We start from the raw sequence: 22,217 nt of genomic DNA, 5'->3' as shown, positions 1-22,217 counted from the left end.
TGAATTATCAGGCATGATGCTGACGAGTTGTCAGCGAAAATTTGGGATTCTCTTCCAAGATCTTTTTTGACTGTGAGTAGAAATTTTCATTATTTTTATTACCCATGCTGTTACAAAAAAAAAAAAACCTTCGGCCAAAAAATAAAATTGGGTTTCAGATGTTATCAGGATATTTGCCTCAAACAAGTGTAGAAAACAATGGAAATATTCTTGTAAAATTTTCGCTAAAAACAGAATTTGTAGTTTGTGAAAAGGTTTTCAAAATGTCATGTGCTTTAGCAGCCATCTTGGATTTTCCTAGTCTGTAAGATACAGACATTCATGCCACGCTATATCAGCCAGCACTCATCGTCTGTAGTTCAGAAGTCTGATACGGCTGAACGACACAACGAATTTTACAATCTAGGATTTTCCTATAACATAACTGTGTTGACAAATTATATCACGCCATTGATTAAACTAAAAATGTATTTTATATCATTGTTGCCCTGGTGTAAATGTGTGAGAAGGCATGCATCAGTGATTAATCAAACTCTTGAATCTAACCATTCTGTATTTGCCAACTCAGGTTGTTTTGAAACACAGCACTTGGACACCTGTATAGTGCTGGTGACAGCTATAATTCTTTCATCATCTAAGTATAGGGATTGATTGATTTCCAGTCTGAAGTACAGAAACGTGTGAAGTGTCCTAAAGTTTCAGTTCTGTGTGCTCTTTTGAAAGACATTTTCATATAAATTGAAACAAATAAAATGGTGAGACAGCATCCACATATTACATCAGCTGTGTGTCTGTGGTGTTTGTTGTCAATATGTGACAACTTCCCAAAAGTGAATAAAGATCATCATGTGTAGTGAGTCACCACCATAAAAAAATTCTGACAGTAAATTTTTTTTGTGCAACGCTTTGCATCAGTGGTGCATAAAATTGGCTAAAAGAAGGCACATTGCCAATAACCATACTCAACAAGTACGGATCTCCATCTCATGTTGACAACAGGTAACAGTAATTAACAAACAGTTTCCTTCCCCTGGTACGAAAATGCAGAAAAATATTTCTGAAGGTTTAACTTTGTGTAAATGAATATAAGGTAGAAAATTATGAAAGGAGAATGACTGAAAGTAGTGTTGGTTACTAGTGTTTTAGACTACATGTATGCAGTACATTGTCATTACAAGTATCATTTATCAAAAATATAAGCAATACACATTGGACAAGTTGGCAAAATAATTTCAAAAACCCATGAAAATACACTAGTGTTGAGTATCCAGGTTATTTGCCTATCAAAGCAGTAATTATGCACTGTTAACATTGCTATAAAGAAACCAAATAGAGTAGAGCGATAAATATCTATATGCATGACTTGTACGACAAAGAACTGCCTACGGCCGTTTACATTTAAAGTCTGTTTTATGTCTGTCTGCCATCTTTCTTTTTTAAGATGCCAAATTTGATTCTAAATATATCACAAAGTAACTGTGAGGTTAGCGTGCTTGTGGCTGGACATGTATATGTTTATAATTTATAGTCATTTTCGAGGATACAGACACCGTAAATCTGCTCAGCAGTTCCTAAATCTGTCAGGGAAGGCAGAGACACCATGATACAAATGTACAGGTAGCTAAACATTCAGATTTCTGATGGTGTTCTGGACCAATTTTTTCTATAAACTCTGTCATGCAAATTTTTCACACTGACAGTAAATTGCAATCCTAATCCGAAATGGGCCTTTAATTCTATGAACGCCGACCAGTTTCACAATACATGTTGAATTTGTTAATAGGGTAGACAACGTTATTGATTTTCACTTTAACATTTCATTGTGGCTTACTGATTTCGATCTCTTGTTGGCTAAAAACAAGATGTTGTTGTAATTCATGTTTACAGTACTACAGTTTTCACATTTTTCATAGACATTTGTTTTCTTTTTAGCACGAAAGTCACAGCAACTGTAGGTACTAGTATTTATATTACCTGTTTGAAAAGATCTGCCCATATTGCCTCATAAATTTTAAGTAAGTCTTAGTATGCAGGATAGTTCCTTGTTCCAACATCAGCCACTGTAGTACCACTTTATATCTTACTGGCAAGTGTGTGACAATTTATTTGTAAATATTGGCAATAGCCTGTAAATCTACCACAAGGACAACTCAACAAATGACTTGATGTTTCAGCTTTCCCTGGATGAGCTCTAGGTAATATGGACGTTGATTTTTGTAATTTCAGCATATAACATGGCTGCTGAGTGTGCTTGATATTTCTGTGTTCTCGCTGAACTCATAATGTAACTGGGATACGGATCATCTCTTTTGTATTCTCTGCATTCTTCTTGGACAAACTTGAGATGCAAAGTTCTGAAGATTCAAGTGTTTTCTTCAAACATCATCACACAGCTGCATTGACACCCATCTGTCATGTCTGTCTGTCTGTCTGGCATACATTTTGATAAAATGAAGTTAACTTTCAAAATCATGATATTGTCAAGAGTGTACCAAAACAGTCACCAGATTTTAAACTAACTTGAGAGGCAATCCATCCAGATTTATGTTAGAGTACATCAAGAATATTTCCTTTCCTCGCATCAGACATGAAGTTCACCTTTGGTACCTTACCCTGCATGGTAAAACTTAAAGTAACATTTAAAAGGAAAATCAACACTATGTGAAAATCAAAACACTATTCATTAAACCATTTCTTAAAAAGGTTAAACAAGAAATTACAAAATTTCAAGTTTCATTCCCATTTTTGTGGCAATGAAGCAACAGGTGGTATTTCATCCAGGAATACACTATGATCTTTACAGTTAAGAATCTGGTTAAAATCTAGAGCAGCATCCACTATACAGTTAGATATTGTGTCTCACACTCTTTCAGTGCAGACCGTTATTGTAACTATTGTACGGTCAATAAATCTAATTCCTTTTGAATTGTGTTCTGCAAATTTGAATTTTACAGTAATTTACACCCGTATTTATTGTGGGCAAAACCTTTTCTTAGTCCTAGTCTATGAAATAACAAAACACACATTGAGAGCCTGTTGTACACCCTACAAATGGCCATCCTTTAAAACTTTTAACTTGTATTGTTGTGGAAGGAGAGAGTGGGTGACACTAACTGACTAGATGATTTGGCATGAAATGAACAAACCATTGTGGGGGGAATGGATCATTGTACAAAAGTACACATCAACGGTTGTTTGTATAACTGACCCCTACAGCAAAGGGCTAGGCAATCTTAGTTGGTACAAACTATGTGTATAGAAATAAGTAGAATGCTATTGTTAGTGTTGGTATCTATACACACGATTATTAAAAGCTTTGTAAGGTTTCACATCAATACAGTTCTCAGGGATTGTCTTTGCACAGACGAAAGGAGATAACTTGTTCATCATTGAATGAACGGTAGATTTTTTTTAACGTTCAAAACCACGGAATGGATATATGCAAGACAGACGTGGCAATATATTACGCCTAATAAAAAAAATTGTGTGGTTCCAATTACACTCAATTTTACAATAGGTGGGGTAGGTAGAATGTTTATTTTATTTTCGGTCATATTTTTTTTTTCTATGTGAGTGTCTAGGTCAGGTTTTCCATTGTTTTCCAAATGGTCTCTGTGTTGTTTATTTTTTCCTATCAGATGTACAGCTATTACCGATTGGAAGAACAGTTTTATTTTGTCTTTTTAAGTTGATGTCAGTTTCCACATCCACTATTTCTCATGAGACTTTACAATTTCTGTGATTTTATTTTTTTTCTTCTCAAATACGTCAAAAAAAAGTTTAGGGTCGGCAGTGAAAAGCTAGGTGGGGTGGAGTCGGGTAACCGGAACAAAACAATTATTTTTTTTTATGCTTTACATTTTATGGTGTGTCGTGACTGTAGTTATAAAAGGCCTTGTCCACACTACAAAATCTGAATTGCATCCAAGGTTGTGTAACATGAATCATTTCCATACAATATGTATAATCACTTCTGATATGATCAACAACTTTTTGACTTGCTCCTTACATTTGTACACACATCTTTAGATCAAGTCAAAACACTTCAAGATAGTAATGTTATTTATGTATTTTTGTTTTCATCTTTGTTTAGTGAAATTTTATATTCTTATCAGCTGGTACATGAAATAAAAACTACATTTATACTGCTTAATAATACTATACTAGTATTACTACATGTACAACCCAGTTATCAATGTTAAATTTTTTTTCTCACAGTAGTATATCATGGTGTTTATTTCTTAAGCAATTTTGTGCTGAGTTGGTTTATTTAGTTATGACCACAAAACTAAAACAAGCACATTGAATGTGATTTTTATGATCAAAATTTATTTTCATCATGACAATAAAAATGAGACAGCACATAATTACAGGAGCACAAGCTGAGTTTAAGTTTTAGGGGTGTAATTTTACCATCATAGTTAAAAGATACTCACAGTATTCTACTTACTGAAGCATACACATGTACATGCACTTTAATCATTGCTTGCAATATTGGCTGGACTCAGACCTGGCATTAAGATATAACTTACAACCGATTCGATGATGTAATTTATCATACATATAAGAAATGTCCAAGAAATCCCTACTATGTCTGATGTCATCAACTGTTCAAACAAATGCCAGAAGACAAGTGTAATGTCATAGAGGGTATACATTGACATTAAAATTATACTAGAGTCTCAAGGTTTTATTTGAAGTATTTTCACCTGAGAAAAAAGCATCTAGACACAGTTTTAACTTTGAAGTTTTACATTTTCATCTTCTGTTTTTCAATACAAATATTATTTTTGTTTAAAGTAAAGTCTGTTATATGAATTGATCCTAAAATACAGACGTGTACATGTACCTCCTCCAAAATATATAAATATATAAATAAATAAATAAATAAATAAATAAATAAATTGTATTTATCTGACTTGAGACAACAATTTGAGACCTTTCCAAGTACTGACAGAAATAGCAATAGATTACACATGTACATGTCCTGTACTGTCAACGGGAGAACACTTAAAGTGAGGTGAAGTGAAGTGAAGTTGCCTTGAACTTCAGAAATGTAGGGTAAGAGTTAACTGAAGTGATGACAACATGCTAGAATGTTTTTCTGACCAGAATTGGCATACATATACAATCTTAATCTAAGATTATTATCATCATACTTCATTTAGTTATGGTTAAAAGTTATGATCTACATGTATTTATCTGATGAAGCTCTAGTTTTCATCGGGAATTCCATAAAAATGCCATCAATACTCTGTTCCCAAAGTTCTGATTTCTTGGAAAGATGCTACGCCATCTACAGTAGAGCTTTTTTTCTGTTAGATGTTGCTTATGTCATAATTCAATATTTTCTTCATTGTCAGGGTCCCATGCCAATAACAGCAAACCTATTATGGCACATTCAGTCATGAGATCGTGTATTCAAATTAATTGATTTAACTAGATGTATAAATTCTTTACAAATTGGCTGTTTAAGTTGTTTCGAAAATTATTGATTTTGCATTTATAATGTCCATTACACATTTGAAACCGATGATGAGTTTTAATATCAGTGCATAAAATTTGATTTATTTGATTTTAAAGATATGATGAAGTTGTGCGTTCCCTTAATAATTTCCTTTAATAATTATTCATAATCTGATCGACATGGTGTTCAATAATAATATTTCTATCTTAAAAAACGCCTCCTATGTAAAAAGACATCTCAAGGCACTGTACAATACAATCATACAACGCACATATAAAAAATCACTAAAATCAGAGCCAAAAATCGCGAAAAAATAAACAGTACAAGTTAAGAACACTAAAAATCAATTGCTAAAAAGGCAGGGAACAAATCAATTCAGGTAAAAATATTGAATTAATCATGTTGTCCATTTCATATTGTTTATTTCATATGTCCAGCTGTTTTGTAATATTTCTGCTAAATGCTGATTATTTTATCTGTAACCTGATTAGACAATTTGTAGTTGAGTTTTGTTCTCGTTTTAAAGTTAAACTGAAGCATGGGTGTCATTTTGCCATTTGCCATACAAAACTGTTCATTCTTCACTATACAGACAAGTCAACAGGTCAACAAACAACTTTACAAAACGAAGATGATTAGATAAAAAAAAAAAGAAAAAAAGAAAAATAAGTCACTCTAGAAATGTCATGAGAATAATTGTTATTAAATAAATGAAGTCTGTATACAGGTCAAGTGTCTAATATTCACTGATATACCGAACACTTAGTAAGAAAAAAATATCCATTTATCATCATTATTATGCATAGTCTTTGATTTAATCTATTCCACTATGATGCAGCTGCACCAAAAATGTAAAATATGTTAGAGTCAGTGTTTTTGCTAAGGGCGGTAAGTAGGTAAAATTGGTTCCCATGTCATTTTACCTGGGTTCCCAAACATAATTACTATAGACTCTATGGGGAAACACTGCCACTTCTACATTTTCTCCCTTTCTGTAACCAGGGTTCCCCAGTCTTAGCGAATGCACTGAGAGTATTACAATACTGTCCCCTACCAAGCTACTTCTTTCACTAGTACATACATACTGACAGCACTGTTTAGCATTCTCCCAAGAATATAACAGTAATTTGTGAGACTCTTTCAACATAAATCATTTTCTTATGTGAATATTAGATACTTTAATATTTTATTTTTTGAGACTTCACAGGGTGAAACCCACTACGATATAGCCCCTACATTTAGCCAAAAATTGATACTCCTCTGATGTCAAACATGTTGTTCTCTAATAAGTCTGAAACTCCTGCCAGCCGAGTTCACTCTTTACATTTTCAGGTGAAATCCACTTCACAATGGCCTGGAGAAAAACCTCTTATTGTTAAAGATTGTCACTATCTTATTGTTAATAATGGACCAAAAAGACAAAACTACCAATAAAAGTCAAACAGGATACATGTACATGTACATACATGAAGGATCGAAAATATGGCGTAATATGTTAGATTTCATAAACAAGAAATCAGATAACAGGATAGACTCTAGAGTAGTAGTTCCTGATGACCATGTTCCAATTTTACACTACGTTATCTTCATACATTACGTCTAGTCAATGTCATTACCCTAGGTGGTAAACGTGGTTAAACCCCTTGGTGGGCGAAGCGCAAATGGCGCCTGTCTGTAGTAATCCATCACAAATTGACAGGTTGTCGTTATTGCTCATTAATATTCAATTGGTACAACTGTTTTGACTATCGCAAGAATTTAGCACGTAATAACAAATGTCGTTCATGTTTTCATTGGAATAACGCATTAGAAGCACTCTCATCATCATAGAATGTTTGGTGTTGTTGATCATGAAACAACTTTTACCAACATATCCCATTCTAGTAATAGCCGTACTGAGGTAAATGGAAATATTTCAACTGTAGATCGCTGTGATAGGTTGCTGATTGTTGTTTTTCAACCATGTGCAACATCAGCACATTGTTTTAGTTTTAGTTTTGTTTAGTTTAGTTTTTTATTAAAAACATTTGGAATGCTATCCAAAGGAATCAAAGTAGTGAAATGATCTCAGCACCGATAGTACGATCAACAGTTTACTGTGAACCGTAAAAACTGAACTCCACCTTTAGTCTGCTGAAACTAAAAGTAAAATCATGTGGGGTGCAACACGTCATCACGTTATATGAATGCTGCGGGGGGGGGGGGGGGGGGTACAGAATTCTGTGTGAGAGTAACAACATTGTAATGTGTAAAGATACCGCAATGTAAAATCAAAACATAGTCATCAGGAACTAGACTAACTCTAGAGTGAACTCCATTGCCAGGGTCTATGTCAACAGATATTTAAAATAAACACAATAAAACTTCTCAGCAACAGCCATAGCAGTATTGTTTGGACACATGCTTGGGTTAAATAAATTGGCAATGCTACATCTATTGTAAAGAAAACTTTGTATTGGGTATATCACTTCCCATAAAATGGTCACTGGCCAAAAGTGGAAAAGGGGAGGGGAGGGGAGGGGAGGAGAGGGGAGGGGAGGGGAGAGGAGAGGAGAGGAGAGGAGAGGAGAGGAGAGGAGAGGAGAGGAGAGAGAGAAGAGAAGAGAAGAGAAGAGAAGAGAAGAGAAGAGAAGAGAAGAGAAGAGAAGAGAAGAGAAGAGAAGAGAAGAGAAGAGAAGAGAAGAGAAGAGAAGAGAAGAGAAGAGAAGAGAAGAGAAGAGAAGAGAAGAGATGCTAAAATAGGAAAAGTACATGTAATGGAAATTGGAATTAAAAGCTATGAAAAATCAAATGGGAAGTTCAAGAACGGCTTTGAAAAACTCAAGTAAAAACATCATATTCAGCTACACTCATCTTTAAATTAAACTTCTCAAATTAAAGTAATTTAAAAAGCATATCAAACGTCTCTTTATCGCAGAAACTGTGATAAAACTCTTTCAAAATCAAACCTACAACTGTATGTAATATAAATTGTAATGTACATTGCAATAATGTATTCTATCTCTACTTCAGGTAATCACTTCTGCATGCATAAACGGTAATGTCAAACACACATTGTCCAAAGTATCTTGTATTGACTCGCGTGGACTACGAAGGATGTCCCTTCTACGTCCTTGTGTGAAAGAAATGTGCACTGAGCCATGGACGTCAGTGTTTCATACGTACTCTTCACGTTATACTTCTAAGTTAGTCGTTATGCCATCGTCGCTGGGAGCGTTTATTGTTGCTATGCACACGTAAAGTTATGGGTCACTGGCGAGATACCACTGGTGAGTCTTAATCAAGGAGAGTGTGCATTTTAGCACGGACAAGAGATTAACAGAGCATACTTACATGACTTGAGTTAACTTCAAATTCCCGTCCACCGAAGGTTCTCTGGCGTGCAAGAAAGCATCGCCAGCGCCCGATGGCTTCCGAGTGGACCGGGGTGTTGACATGTCGGAGTGGATTGATGGACTGAGCGAACTAACGCTGGCACGATCTAATGCGAACATTATCGCTGGATTGGTGTAAAATTACTGTGATCGATAATCAGAGTCCCTCCTCCTTGCCTTATTTACATAAGAATGGCGTCGACCTGAGTTGTCAACGTCAGACAGACAGGAAAATACGTAGAAATTAACTTCAGTGAACTCTGTAATTTACTACTTTTGAAAATTTTATCTTCAGGTATGCGCGTGCGCAAATAGCTTCGGTCATGAGGTCATTTTGGGTCATGTTGGGGTTACCGTCCGACGCAAAGAGTAGGTCTAGTATAACTAATACGATTTAAAATGCTAAATTCTGCCTCTTATAAACAAGGTAAATAAATAAAATTAACCTATCTATGAATACAAAATATCGACAAAATGATAAATTTCTTTGAAAACTAACAATTTTCGCCTTTTGTATTCAAAATTACTCCATAATATTGTAAGCAAAAACTTGGAAAATATTTAATATGTATTAATCAGGGTCCTCTTCACACACGATCTAACATGACAAATGTGAAGACTGTGATGATGATTCTACACTATATATCGTGATATCTCGAAAGGCTGTCCTCATCGGTCTTCCATAGAAAGGTTAGCATACAAATATAATTTTTGTTTCCAGCCACGAAGGGTTGATCAACTCTAGCAAGCGTTATTCAATATCTATATACGGAATAAAACAGCCATATAATTTTAGTTTTTGACTCTAGTCTGGCTACATCTTAATTTTATGATCATCCAGACATCTACGATCTAGCAAGGTTTTAACAGAAACTGGTTGATACTAAACTGTTGCCGTGTAGTCCCAGCAATATTACACTAGTATTCCTAAAGTTTTGTGTATTTTTATTTTTCAGTGAGTTATTTTTTATAGATTACGTTAGAGATGAGGTGACAGTCGGTTTATATCCCTTGTAACTAAGGTTACTGACCCTGATGTAGTTCTGAGCTGTGACACAATGTCAGAAAGGTGTGTTCCTGATCCAGTGTTCGTATTACGTGGTGCAAGTGGTCCGATTAACACAATCAACTTCTGTAATGGGGTCAACAGTGATGAATCAGTGTTGGTGTCTGGGTAAGTATAAACACAGTCCAGAGGTCTGAGGTGTATATGAGGGTTTAATACAGTCCATGACAGTTATGACAGTAAAATATACTTACAGAAATTATGAAAGTTATTGTGACATAAAACACAGCATGTATTCAACTAGTCTTGCTTGCAGAAGGAGTTAGTTGAGACTCCATGCTGACACTGAACTAAACACCATTCAGGACAATGTCAGAATTAATCGTAGAAATTAATCGAAATAACTTAAATCAAATCCCAACTTATTCCATCTGCAATCAGGATTAGTATTCCGCTAAGTATGCCCAAGCAGAGAGGTTTATAGTTACTCTTCCTTATTGAAAGACTTCATACCTTTGCCCCATGTAAATTTAATGTGAGAACTTTTGTGACTTCAGTGAATTTTCACACATTGATTGTAGACATGAAACATTACAGGAGAAAAACTTTAACCCCTTCAATACTGAAAACATTCCCGCCAAAATTGTTTGGACAAAATTCTTGTTTTATGTAAATTTTTGGCATATATCAACTTCATTTTAGACTGGAATTAAAGAAATGTTACTTCCTAATAAAGTAATATTATTGTAATTATGAAAATATTCATATAAATTGGGTCCCCATATTATTTAAAACTCGTCTCTAGTCATGAAAGGGTTAAGTAAGGGTGTGTTATTCTACATGCAGTATAACATGTGTTTGTAGAGAAAGTCAGTGAAGAGTAGCATTCAAACGATATTGATCATTTGAGAAAGGTTTACAAACTTTTCAGATGACTATACAGAAATAAGAAAGGAACAAAATACATTCAAAAAAGCAAATGTAATGTAAGGGAGTGTCTGAGACAGTGGTATACACCCAGGAAGTCAGATCCCATTCATCAGGATTTCCCTTCAAAAGTCTTTCTCGAAACAAAAGTCTGTGTACGTGCAGTATTGGCATCCCACACATGATGAATAGTAGAGTGAAGGACTTATAACTATAGTTTCACTATGTTCTATTACACAGAATCTTCTGTTCTGTTCTGTTTCTTCTTGAATGTCATCTAGTTATATCCCCCCCCCCCACCCAACCTCCAACAGAGGTGTGTGTACGTGCAATACTGACATGCACACATGGTAAACAGTAGAGTGAAGGACTTATAACTATAGTTTCACAGTGTTCTTCTTCACTTTGTCTTGTATCTATTCTGTTGGTTCTTAAATATAGTGAAGTCATCCAGCGATCTATCAATATTGCATCCCTAAACAAAAGTGTATACGTGTGATACTGACTTACTCACATATGATGAACAGCAGAGTCAAGGACTTATAACTATAGTTTCACTGTGTTCTACTTCACTTTGTCTTCTTTTTCTGTTCTGTTTTTTTTCCTTTAATGTAGTGATGTCTTCTCGTAACTTATCTGTACGCCACCCTACACAAAAGTGTGTTTGCACAACCTTACTGGCATGCACATATAATGAACCAGACTTTGTTTTCATTGGTTAATACCCATACTGCATCTGTTATTTCAACACAGGTGTGCTAAAGGTGAAATCAGACTTTGGAATTTGAAAACCAGAAGAGCTGAGGTAGTGATAGAGGGGCATGATGGGAAGGGGATTGTATGGGCAGATTTTATTGATGGTTCTAAGTTGATAAGGTAAGGAGACATACTGTAGGTAGAATTTCATTGATCTCAACACCACTATTGATTCATCAGATGCAATTGTTGATGGCATTTATTTTTTTAGACTGAAAAAAAATTCATCATGTAATCACTCATTAAATGATTTTCATGATCACATTTTAACAATGACATTTTCAAATGGAAATGCTATCATTTTAAAAAGTGTTTTTGACTGTTTACGTGGAAACACCGTGTTGTAAGCCATATCATCATTTTAATATGTTTTTATTTTTGTTTATTGGCAGCCAAGGTAGAGACAATCAAATTAATGTTTGGCATTTTGGGAATGGCAGGCAAGACATAGTTGGCAGCATTACCAGTGAATCTATAGGCTTCTGTCCATGTGCCATGCTTCAACAAGGTACGTGGAAAATCCACATTACCTAGAGATTTGGAGACATTAAAGAGACACATTGTGTAACTTTACAGTTTTCAAATGAATGCTCTTTTTGTAATTTAAGAGATATTCTTTGTTCCTTTGATTAAATTATTTCAAATTACTACATCTAACAACTGATACATTCTTACTAGAAATTTGAATTTGATATAAGAATGACATTATGAGCTAATTTAATAGTAACTAATAAAATTTTAAAAAAAACTCTACCCTGCTGGTTACCAAGCATCTTTGCACATTCACCTTCTCTTGATTTTCCAACTCAGCTTTGCTTCAATGTAAGTTTAGTGACAGAATTATTTTACAATGTGACTGATTAATTCAAAAGCAGAGCCATATTAACAGACTGAAACTCTCTTTAATATGTGACCTGAAAATTTAAGCAGAGGTGTTAATGAGAACTGTGCAGGATTTCCATCACAGAAGGCTTATGACAATACTAAAATATGCAAGCGTTTTTCACATAGCAAATTAAATCACAAAAGAATTCATAGATTTTCCATTTTCATTTCCAGAAATCTCAGGATACTTGCAATCTGATTAAACTCCAATGTAGTGTTAGGCTAGTTGTTCATTTCAATCTATTACCTTCATTTTTAGCTTGAATTGTCATTTGTTTGTGTTTTGGTCTTGGTCACTGCTGCCCCCCCCCCCTCCCCCCCCCCCCCTACACTTACCAAAACGGGAACGTGTAATACAAGGATAATTTTGTAATGCAAGGATAATAAGAAAATAGACATAGGTATAGTTTACAAATAGCCAACTACAACATGAGATATAATTTGATTGTGGATACATGTAGCCCGGAATCCATGCGGATGGGGATTTTTAAATTTCGGTCATAAAATCTAACAAAGTATTCACAATCTATCATACTGGACTAGCTGTTGTTTTAAATAGCAACAGTTTCATGTCCTATCCTGGATGCTTCTTCAGGCGACTGATGATCTAATGACTGTTACCATTCCAAACAACAGCAAGTCCAGTAGGATCCGATGGATTGCAATTACTTCGTTATTAACTTCATACCTGGATGATTGAGAACATTCACAGACACACATTCTGTAAAGTAAAAAAAAAAATTAATTTGCATAATAAACATTCATCAGATAAATTACTCCATATTCATAATAAATCATTATTCAGAATGGACCACTTCATAACGGCCTTGATAGAACTCAACTACAATTCTCATATATGCAAAAAGATTCGCATACATTAAAATACACCATGATGATGTCACTCAGAATGACAGAGAGGGTCAGGGTACATGACCTTTGACACCAAATCTCTTCAGAATTAGTCTGTAACCATAGATTCAAGTCGTAATGTGTTCCAATAACAGGGCAACAGAGAAGCAGAGACTCAGTTGTAATAGCATGACATTTTACTTCAACAAACAATTCTGTACGATAGTGCTGCCCCTCGACCTCCAAATCGTGAAAAAACACTCCACCTGTTACATGTATACTAGGAAGTGTTTTCTGTTCTGGGAACAAAACTTTTACCATGAACAACTCAGAATTTTTACTATGTATTGATTATTTATTTAAACAAATACTTGTTGTCGTTAGTTGAGTATGAAGAACCAGTTTCATATGACTGGAGTGAATTGGCCATATGGATGAGGATTGAGTACATTTATTGTGGATTTTTAATTTATAAAACAATTTTATCATGGCTTCCTACTTGAAAAAATCAATGTGAAACAACATATGCCAAGTCCTTGTTTGTGACTCAATAAATTGCAAAAGATTACTAAACGTGTAAAATGTTTGTAATTGTATGTTCAATAAACATTTTACACATTTTTTAGGGGTTTTTTTTTGCAATGTATTGAGTTACAAACATGTTGTTTTTGTCTATTTTGTTTCACGCTGATTTTCCATGATAAAATGTTTTTGTAAATTAAAAATCCAAAATAAACACACAATCCTCATCCATATGGCCACGTTAAGCTTGCAGAAACAGTGTAATACCAATACTTGTATTATTAGTAATTTAATATAACCGGTTCCCAACTGTACAATATCTTCCCTAGGGACAATGTACACGGCTATACTTCGGAAACAGCTGCCATCATTCATGCACTTTTATACAATATATATGATACTTCATATGTAATACATGTGGCACCTTTTAATATTCAAGGAAAATTAATAATGTATATTGTTCTATATTATTCCCCAATATTATTATTTGTTCAGCTGGTGGAAATATGAGTGAGATAGGGAGCCCTTGTTGTCACTACAAGTAGATGACGTGTACTATAAGGAACGATCGCACAATGTCACAAAAGCTCAACAAGCGAACTTCGTTCGTTTTGGGAGGGGGGAGGGGGTCTGGCATTAATATGATAGCTGAACTTCATTCTCACCAAGGTTCATAAACTTTCACACCTTCAATGAAAAAAGCTTCTGTATTTACTACTGAGTTGATAAGGTGATCAAAATGTACTTGTAATGTGAGATACAGTGCTGGGTTTATGGTAATATTTTGATATGTTTACCATCATCTCAGTAAACAGGTTCAGAAGGTTGAAACTTCATGTTTACCATCATGTTTTTACATTGCATTGATCGTAGTGGTGTGACCGGTACAATTTTCATCATGGTTTACATCTTATATAAACGTGTGATGTCACACTTGTTAATGTTCCTTAAGGGGAGGGGTTTTTGTCCTAAACGAATGATGTTCGCTTATGGGAGCTTGTGTGACATTGCAGTCGTCCCTAATAGTAGTGACTTTATGCAAAAAGTATTTTCAGGCCAAATAAAAAAAAAATAGTTTGCTAATTATTACAATAGTCTGTAAAGTATGCCGTGACACGATGTATCTTGGTCTAATTTTTATGATAGAACATTGTGTAGTTATATATCCTGCAAGTAATTGTTAGCCTCTTCTTGACAACATTTTTTGGCCAACTTAACGTTAGTCTCTGTTACCCAGTTACTGCTGGTACCAGACTATTTGTATCGTCATGGGCTACGGGTCATTTGTCAGACTCTCCAAGCAGCCATCTTGTTCCAATCACCTACTCAGCATTCTCCAAGACTCTCTGGGGGCCAACGGAAGTCAGAGGAGTCTGGGTAACCAAAACTAATTTAAAATCTGCTAGCTTGGATGGGGCTTGAACAGTAGGTTGCAAGAAGTGAACATCATAGACACAAGTGTATGAAATCTATATTCACGTCAACACCACAGTCCCTGGCAAGCTAACACAACCAATTTAGAAAGCCTGTTAACTAAAACAGGTGAAACATGCCTGGCTGGTGATAGAACTCATGCGGTTTTCTAATCAGAAAAGCATGACAGAAATAAATATATAAACACTATGTACACACTATGAATAGTAAAATTCTGATTCCTGAAATGATGAAAAAGAATACCCTCAAGTGACAGTTGTTTCAATTGTATATATAGATAAGCATTATTTCTGGTATGGGATCATTATGAGTTCACAGTTTTCACCCATTTTAATATATATGTCGTATTGTTCCTACAGATAGACAGTTACTAGCTGTAGCTGGAAGGGAGCCCTCTGTTGTTGAAATCTACAATGTCAACACATCAGAAAAGATTACAACAATAGTACCACCAGAGGGCGCCAGAGGATTGGGTAAGTTGCAGACTGCCTGATCTTGTGCTAGGTGAATCTTGGTGAATGAGTGACCCTTTCTATATTGTCATTGGTCAAATATACATTGTCAGAATGAAATACAAAAAATTTGATTAGTATATCCATCAAATCAACCAGGGTAGTCATTTCTTTTGTCATATGGTACTGTCTTCAAGACTTAGTTTTGCTATTTTGGTTCAAAATAGATGTTAGGATTAATCTATCAGGATTTATACCTTCAGTAAATGGTTACCTTTTAGATTTTACTTTATCTTTTAGTGAATCAAATCCACTTCAATCTTTAACTTCAGTGAACGATATTCCTTTTCATGTAGGCATGGTGATGAAGATGAAACTGTTCTTGTCTCACAGTGGCAGAGAACGTCTCCTTGCTGGATATGAAGATGGAAGTGTTGCATTGTGGGATGTTTCAGAGTCAAAGGTCATCTGCAAGGTCAAGGTTCATAATGAACCAGGTAATCTGAGATTAGGAGCAAAATGTAAAAAGCTCATTTATTAAAAATTAAGTGATTTTCCACTTCACTTTTACCCATTTGCATGTATCAACGTTAACAGGTAGCATGGAAAAGTCAGATAGTAATCAGGGTTCCACTAGCTCTCAGTATTTTTACGAGGTGTACAAAGCTTGTTCAGGACAATTTTTTCCTGTTTCTTTTTAGCATGTTTGAAATTCAAAATTTAGAAATATCAATATCAAATTTGCTCTATTGTGTTATTGTTAGAACATTCATAAAGTTTTCATCAACTTTATGTAATATGATATGTTATGACTTCATGTTTCATGTACAGTTATGGGTTTGGATTATTCCATTCTTCAAAGGAGGGGAGTATCAGGATCAGCTGATGAGAAAATCATAAGCTGGAAGTTAGATGAAACTGTAAGTACAGAGTGGATATTTATGATGTGATTATTTCAAATGACAATATTGCCTATTCTGATGACATAGCTTGGTTTAAAATGACTGAAATTGAAGTTTACAGTTTTCTTCTGAGTCTCATACTGAACTTGATCAATCATAACTAACTAATGGCAAAACTTAACCCTTGTCTTTACAATGTACTTAAAAAGTCATACTATAGTGATACGATATGATTTCTTTCCATCATTCAACTATTTGTACATTTGGAAGGGCTGTCAGAGGCTTATTGTTAAACTGATAAACAAAATTCACCAACCTGTTTCCCTACCCCCAACCTGGAAGAAGAAACTAACTAGATTCCAAATCTGTAACACAGGCCAATGATGTTTCATGTACAAATTGCCTCTACGGTATTTATCATGTTTATGCCTGTCTTCAGTGTCTTTAGTTAGCATTGTTTGTGTTGCAGGATGGCTTTCAGTTACAACATGAAGCAAAGATAACCAATGCTGGAATTTCTGACATCAAAATCAGAGATGACGATAAATTTCTGGCAGCAGCTGGCTGGGATTCCAGGTAGGTACTATGTGTCCACCAGGTAAATTCCAATATTTTTTATTAAGGGCAGTGAGTAGGGAAATTGTACCTGCATTCCTTAGTCATTTGAGGGTTCCCTACCAACATTATCATGGTATATTGATGTGTGAGATACTATGCGAGTTTTAGCATATTCTCTCTTCTCTGATACCAGGGTTCCCCCAACCTTAGCAAAAACAATACCCTCTTCTTGATCCTTCTTGATCCTGAATTAGCTCTGTTATCTTTGGTGATATATTTGGTATTGATGCAATTATGAATGATATGAAATTAATTGCTATATGCAGAGCTATCTTAATTTGTCAATGAGTTGCTTCATCCCTTTACACTCCTTGAAAAGAATGTAAATTGAAGCCTGCCCCCTTGCTGTCAGAAGATGGCAAAGATTATGCCAAGGTAGAGGACACATTAATCACATTTTGTAACATTTTGCACTGAGATATAGTCGGTTTTTCCACGAGCTTCTGAATGTAGATTAGACATTAGTTACTCCTCTCAACCTAATCCTGTGCTACCTCTGCTTCAGGGGGGATTACCTATGAACCGATCTGATTTTCAAGCATATATCAAATCAATGGTAAGCATGAAACATCTGTTTTCTTATTTCTAGGATCCGAGTGTTTGGATTTAAGAAGTTGAAACCATTGGCAGTATTAGCTTATCATAGAGAGAGTGTCCATTGCTTGGCATTTTCAACAGGAAGTGATGTCACCAACCCACTACTTGCAGCTGGTTCAAAGGACAAACACATTAGTCTATGGTCACTCTATAACTAACGTAAACTAGCCATTCAGATGATGTATGATGTATGGTTTGGAAATAAAGCTGCACGAGAACTGGAACGTTTTTTTGAAACTTTTGTTAAATAAAATGACTTCAATAATTGCACTATCCTATACCTATTATTGAATCTCCTTATAGGTAAAGATATTTGTGTAGCAATAATCATAGTGTGGTGCAATTTGCAATATATTCATTCAAATTGATTTTTGAGTCCAATTATCGGTATTAAAATTTTCAGTGAACATATTGTTGGTTGTCTGATCAAAAAAAATAATACCACAGTGACAGCGAGTGCAGGTTTATGACGATTCAAAGACAACAATATTGAGACCCGATTATCAACATTCAAGGAAACATTAGCTTGGCAGCCACCTTCCCTATGTAAGGAGATATGTGTCTTGAAGGAGATATGTGTCTTGACATTGTGAATGATGTCATATAAAATTTCTCATAAACGCTTGATCGTTTCTACTATTTTTATTTGAAGCAAATGTGTTTGAATTGTTGAGGGTCTGGGGGCTTGAACGTTTTTGATGATAAAAAGGGTAGGGGCTGTGATTATTTTTACCTAGAAACATAGACAGTGGTTCTAGAAGAATGGTAATGTTCATATTCGTTTGGTAGTGTGGGAATTTTCATCAACAAAAATAGTTTTGAATGATTTGCATCATGTATTTTATATGGTCTCTGCCTCCAAACAGACTAAACTTACAAAAATAAATAATAATTGAAAGATTTGTCTGTTGATAGAATAATGTTCCTTTTTTATATAGAGCTTCTCCACAATGTGCTCAAAGTTCTTTACAATAAGTACCCATGGCACACATCTATAGCAGCACAATGGCCCTTTATACTCCCTGGGGAGCATAAAATCCATTGCAGCCTATATTAGTGCATAATGATTAAAGCATTCACATTGCAACCTCTATCCCACCAGGTTCCCAATTGTACGGCTGGGTTGACTGATTGAGGCACAAGCATGGTTCATATCTTACTCAAGGCTTTCAGCCATTCAGAAACAAACTGAAACTTGCAGATTCCAAGCCATTCTAACCAGTCGACCATCATGACATCATACATCATAAGGCATTCATAATGCCACACAAACAAATGGATATTGTGCTCTTATATCATTACAAGAATTTACGGTTTCTTCAACATGATCTTTGCGTTTTCCATTTTAAAAATAGAATGTGCCCAAAAGATGAGTTGATACAGTACTTGCTGGGGAAAACAACACGCCAACCATAGGGACGACCACACAATGTCACACAAGCTTGTGTGCATCCATGTCCACCTGTATTCTCTGAAATGCATGAACCCATTTCAACCAAACCTGGCACAAATGTCTGATACTATGGTCCACATATGCACGTCACTTTGATTCCCAACCTACATGAAAATGACCGAATTATGGCCATATTTGTCATACAAATTCACATTTTGCCCACTATGGAAACATAAGAGATAGAGAAATTATTTGAGTTTCTACACCTGTTACCCATGATGAACTTTCTTGTGAGACCCTGACCTCTATTTTCAAGGTTAAATAGCCAAAATGTTCAAAGTTTGTATGTACACATCTGACATGCATGGACCGATTTCAAACAGACCTGGTATAAATGGTAGATAATATAGTCTGCATATCACTTTGATTCTCAACCTTTGTGAAAATGTCCGAATGGTGGCATCATTTATTATAACAAATATTATGTTTTCCCCGACTAACTTTGGAAGCTAAATAGACAGCAACATTATTTGAATATCGACGTCTAGGTTATCCATGAGGAGCTTTCTAATGAGACTTTGACCTTGCACTCTGTGTTCAAGGTCAAATGATCTAAACTCGTCAAATTGTTCGTGTCTATCAGTGACGTGCATGGACCAGTTTCAAACCTGTTACAACTGTCAGATACCGTAGTCATTTACATCACTTTATTTCATGACCGCAATAATGACCGAATGGCGGCCATATTTGTATAAACTTTCGAAGTTGAAACGTTGGAGAGTAGTAGTCTTCAACGATGACATCATTTTACATTGAACGATATATTCATTCACGTATTGTAATTTCCAGTCGCCTATACTCAAAAAGTGTGGGAAGTTCCAAACAGGCAGTAGAAGCAACCCTATCATGATAAAATTTCAAAATATAAAAACTATTGATATTATACGCACCATTCGAGTCATTTGAAAGTTGGTCTTTCAGATCTCCAAGACACAACAAACTATTAGGAGGAGTAGGGTGGGAGTGTAGGGATCAGTTTTGAATGTGTTTAAAAAAAATAAAATAACAAACTTACGCGTGGCCCCGAATATGATATGCTTTGATTCGTGTAACGTTGTTGGTATTTGTTGAGACTAATCTCCTTGGCTCGATTCAACTACACAAGAGGTTCTGTAAATAATATTTGTTCACATCGCCACGTAAACCGATAATGACCCACAAGGTCAATATACTTGAAACTTCAAATATCTTGCGACAGTGTGACTGTGTGCCATGGGAACTCTGACAGACTTGCATCAACGGGACAATACAAAACAAAGTGGGTGTAGTCAATGTACTGACAATATGTAATTGAAATGGTTGTTATTTGATATCCGTTTGCTCTTCACTTTTGGTTTAACGTTATAATTACCTCAAGTGTGATCAGTTGATCGTGAGAATAGATAAAACAAGGAAAAAACCCAGTAAAACTGTTAAACCTCCATGACCACAAAACCGACAATTATATTTTTCAAATGGCGCTATTTACATTAATCAGAAAATGTCGACGATTAGCGCTCCAAAATCATCGTCGCAAACCACAGCCTCTTTTACGGCACCCTCCAAAACGCGCCGTCCAGAGGCAGTGTCACGGAAGATAGAAATAACAGCTCTTATCTGGTTTGCGAGAATGTCCAAAGTCAGTCTATAAGATATTTGAAATGTGATTTTAAAAAAAGTTACAGAAATACAATTTTTCTGATGATTTTTGGCGGGAAATGTTTATTATTGTAGACGTTGACGATATTAATGAAAATATTGAAATACTGAAACTATGCAGCTATTTCTAGTCTCTAATTGTAGTTTGCGTGTCATTGATATTCAGCAGTTTATTTTCATACCACAAACTGTACAAAGTACACAATAGATCCATGGAACATATGGCCTCATGTTTGCGAAGGATTTATTTACTAGTATATATTCCATTGTTTTTTCAAGTCATCAGGTAAAATATTATTCTATGTAACTCTTGGTGAGTATAACCTTGTGAGGTGGATAATAACGATAATTTTCGTGCTTGTGATTCGTGTGACATACGTCGATAAAAGTTAACTTGTTGAAATATGTAACAGACATTTGTCACATTATAAGAAATGTAAGACACCATTTCTTGTAGTGCAAATCTGTACCAACGTCCTTTTATTTTCTTCTAAAGGGGTACAGCTTGTGTAGTCTTGTCTATCTGTCAGTCTCTAGCTATCTAGCCAATGTATATATAATGCACACACACACACACACACACACACACACACACATATATAATGTATGTTTTATATATTAACAATCATGTATTTACTTTTGCTAACTTAGGGAGTCCAAATGAAAGATGTAATTATTGTTCAAATTTTCGGAACGGCACAAATATTAAAATCTTAAGGTAAACAAAAACAGTTTTAATATCCAACCCATCCCTTTCGTATGACATAAATTGACCCCCCCCCCCAACTAAGTTTGTCGTTATTTATTCTACATTTCATCTGCACATAACGAAAATCGGCAATTGTCAAATTGCAATCGTTCAACCTCATACTGCACTTGCACAATTTTTGTGATGTTAACTTTTGATTAGTTAGTCAAAAATTACAATTGACTACTTTTTAAACAATTTTCGTTATGTGCAGATGAAATGCGCACGCAAATTCAGCATACTTCTCCTGGATAGCTTGCCATGCCTAGTTCTATGGCTCAGAGATTTGTTTATTATCACTGCATTGCGAATGGCGGCCTGATCAGAATATAGTGCGAAGCTAATCTGAGGCATGTTTACATATTCTTCTTTATGTTTGCATGTAATGCAACAGCGGCTTGAGTGATAAGTCCTTCCTACAGTAATGCAAAACTGTTTAGCCAAATTCCATTCAACGTTGCTACAGTTCTTGCGCAGGGCATTTTATAAAAATTGTGTCCAGGGTGAAGTAACCTCAAAGATAGAGCGTGTAGAACCACAGGGAGCCCAGGAAAGGTATTACAAATAAATAGGTAAATAAACAACAAAC

At 35.2% G+C, this 22,217-nt stretch overlaps 2 protein-coding genes across 2 annotated transcripts in view; one reads left to right on the top strand and one right to left on the bottom strand.

The window, feature by feature from the left end:
- Nucleotides 1-9,120, bottom strand: part of LOC144449476 (uncharacterized) — a 29,765-nt gene extending 20,645 nt beyond the window's left edge. Inside the window, exon 1 of the mRNA XM_078140013.1 lies at nucleotides 8,801-9,120. Within this exon, the coding sequence (XP_077996139.1) occupies nucleotides 8,801-8,961 (161 nt within the window). The 5' untranslated portion in view covers nucleotides 8,962-9,120. The remainder of the gene's footprint in view (nucleotides 1-8,800) is intronic.
- Nucleotides 9,121-9,437: 317 nt separating this feature from the next.
- Nucleotides 9,438-18,535, top strand: LOC144449429 (guanine nucleotide-binding protein subunit beta-like protein 1). Its single transcript, XM_078139960.1, has 9 exons — nucleotides 9,438-9,531; nucleotides 9,798-10,015; nucleotides 11,528-11,650; nucleotides 11,923-12,038; nucleotides 15,580-15,693; nucleotides 16,029-16,169; nucleotides 16,504-16,592; nucleotides 17,044-17,150; nucleotides 17,782-18,535. Exons 2-9 carry the CDS (start codon nucleotides 9,900-9,902, stop codon nucleotides 17,945-17,947), a joined length of 972 nt encoding a protein of 323 aa, XP_077996086.1. The 5' UTR covers nucleotides 9,438-9,531; nucleotides 9,798-9,899; the 3' UTR covers nucleotides 17,948-18,535.
- Nucleotides 18,536-22,217: the final 3,682 nt, after the last annotated feature.

This window comes from Glandiceps talaboti, chromosome 18, assembly GCF_964340395.1.
Source record: "Glandiceps talaboti chromosome 18, keGlaTala1.1, whole genome shotgun sequence".
Taxonomy (NCBI): Eukaryota; Metazoa; Hemichordata; class Enteropneusta; family Spengelidae; genus Glandiceps; species Glandiceps talaboti.
This window is presented reverse-complemented; position numbering and strand designations above follow the sequence as displayed.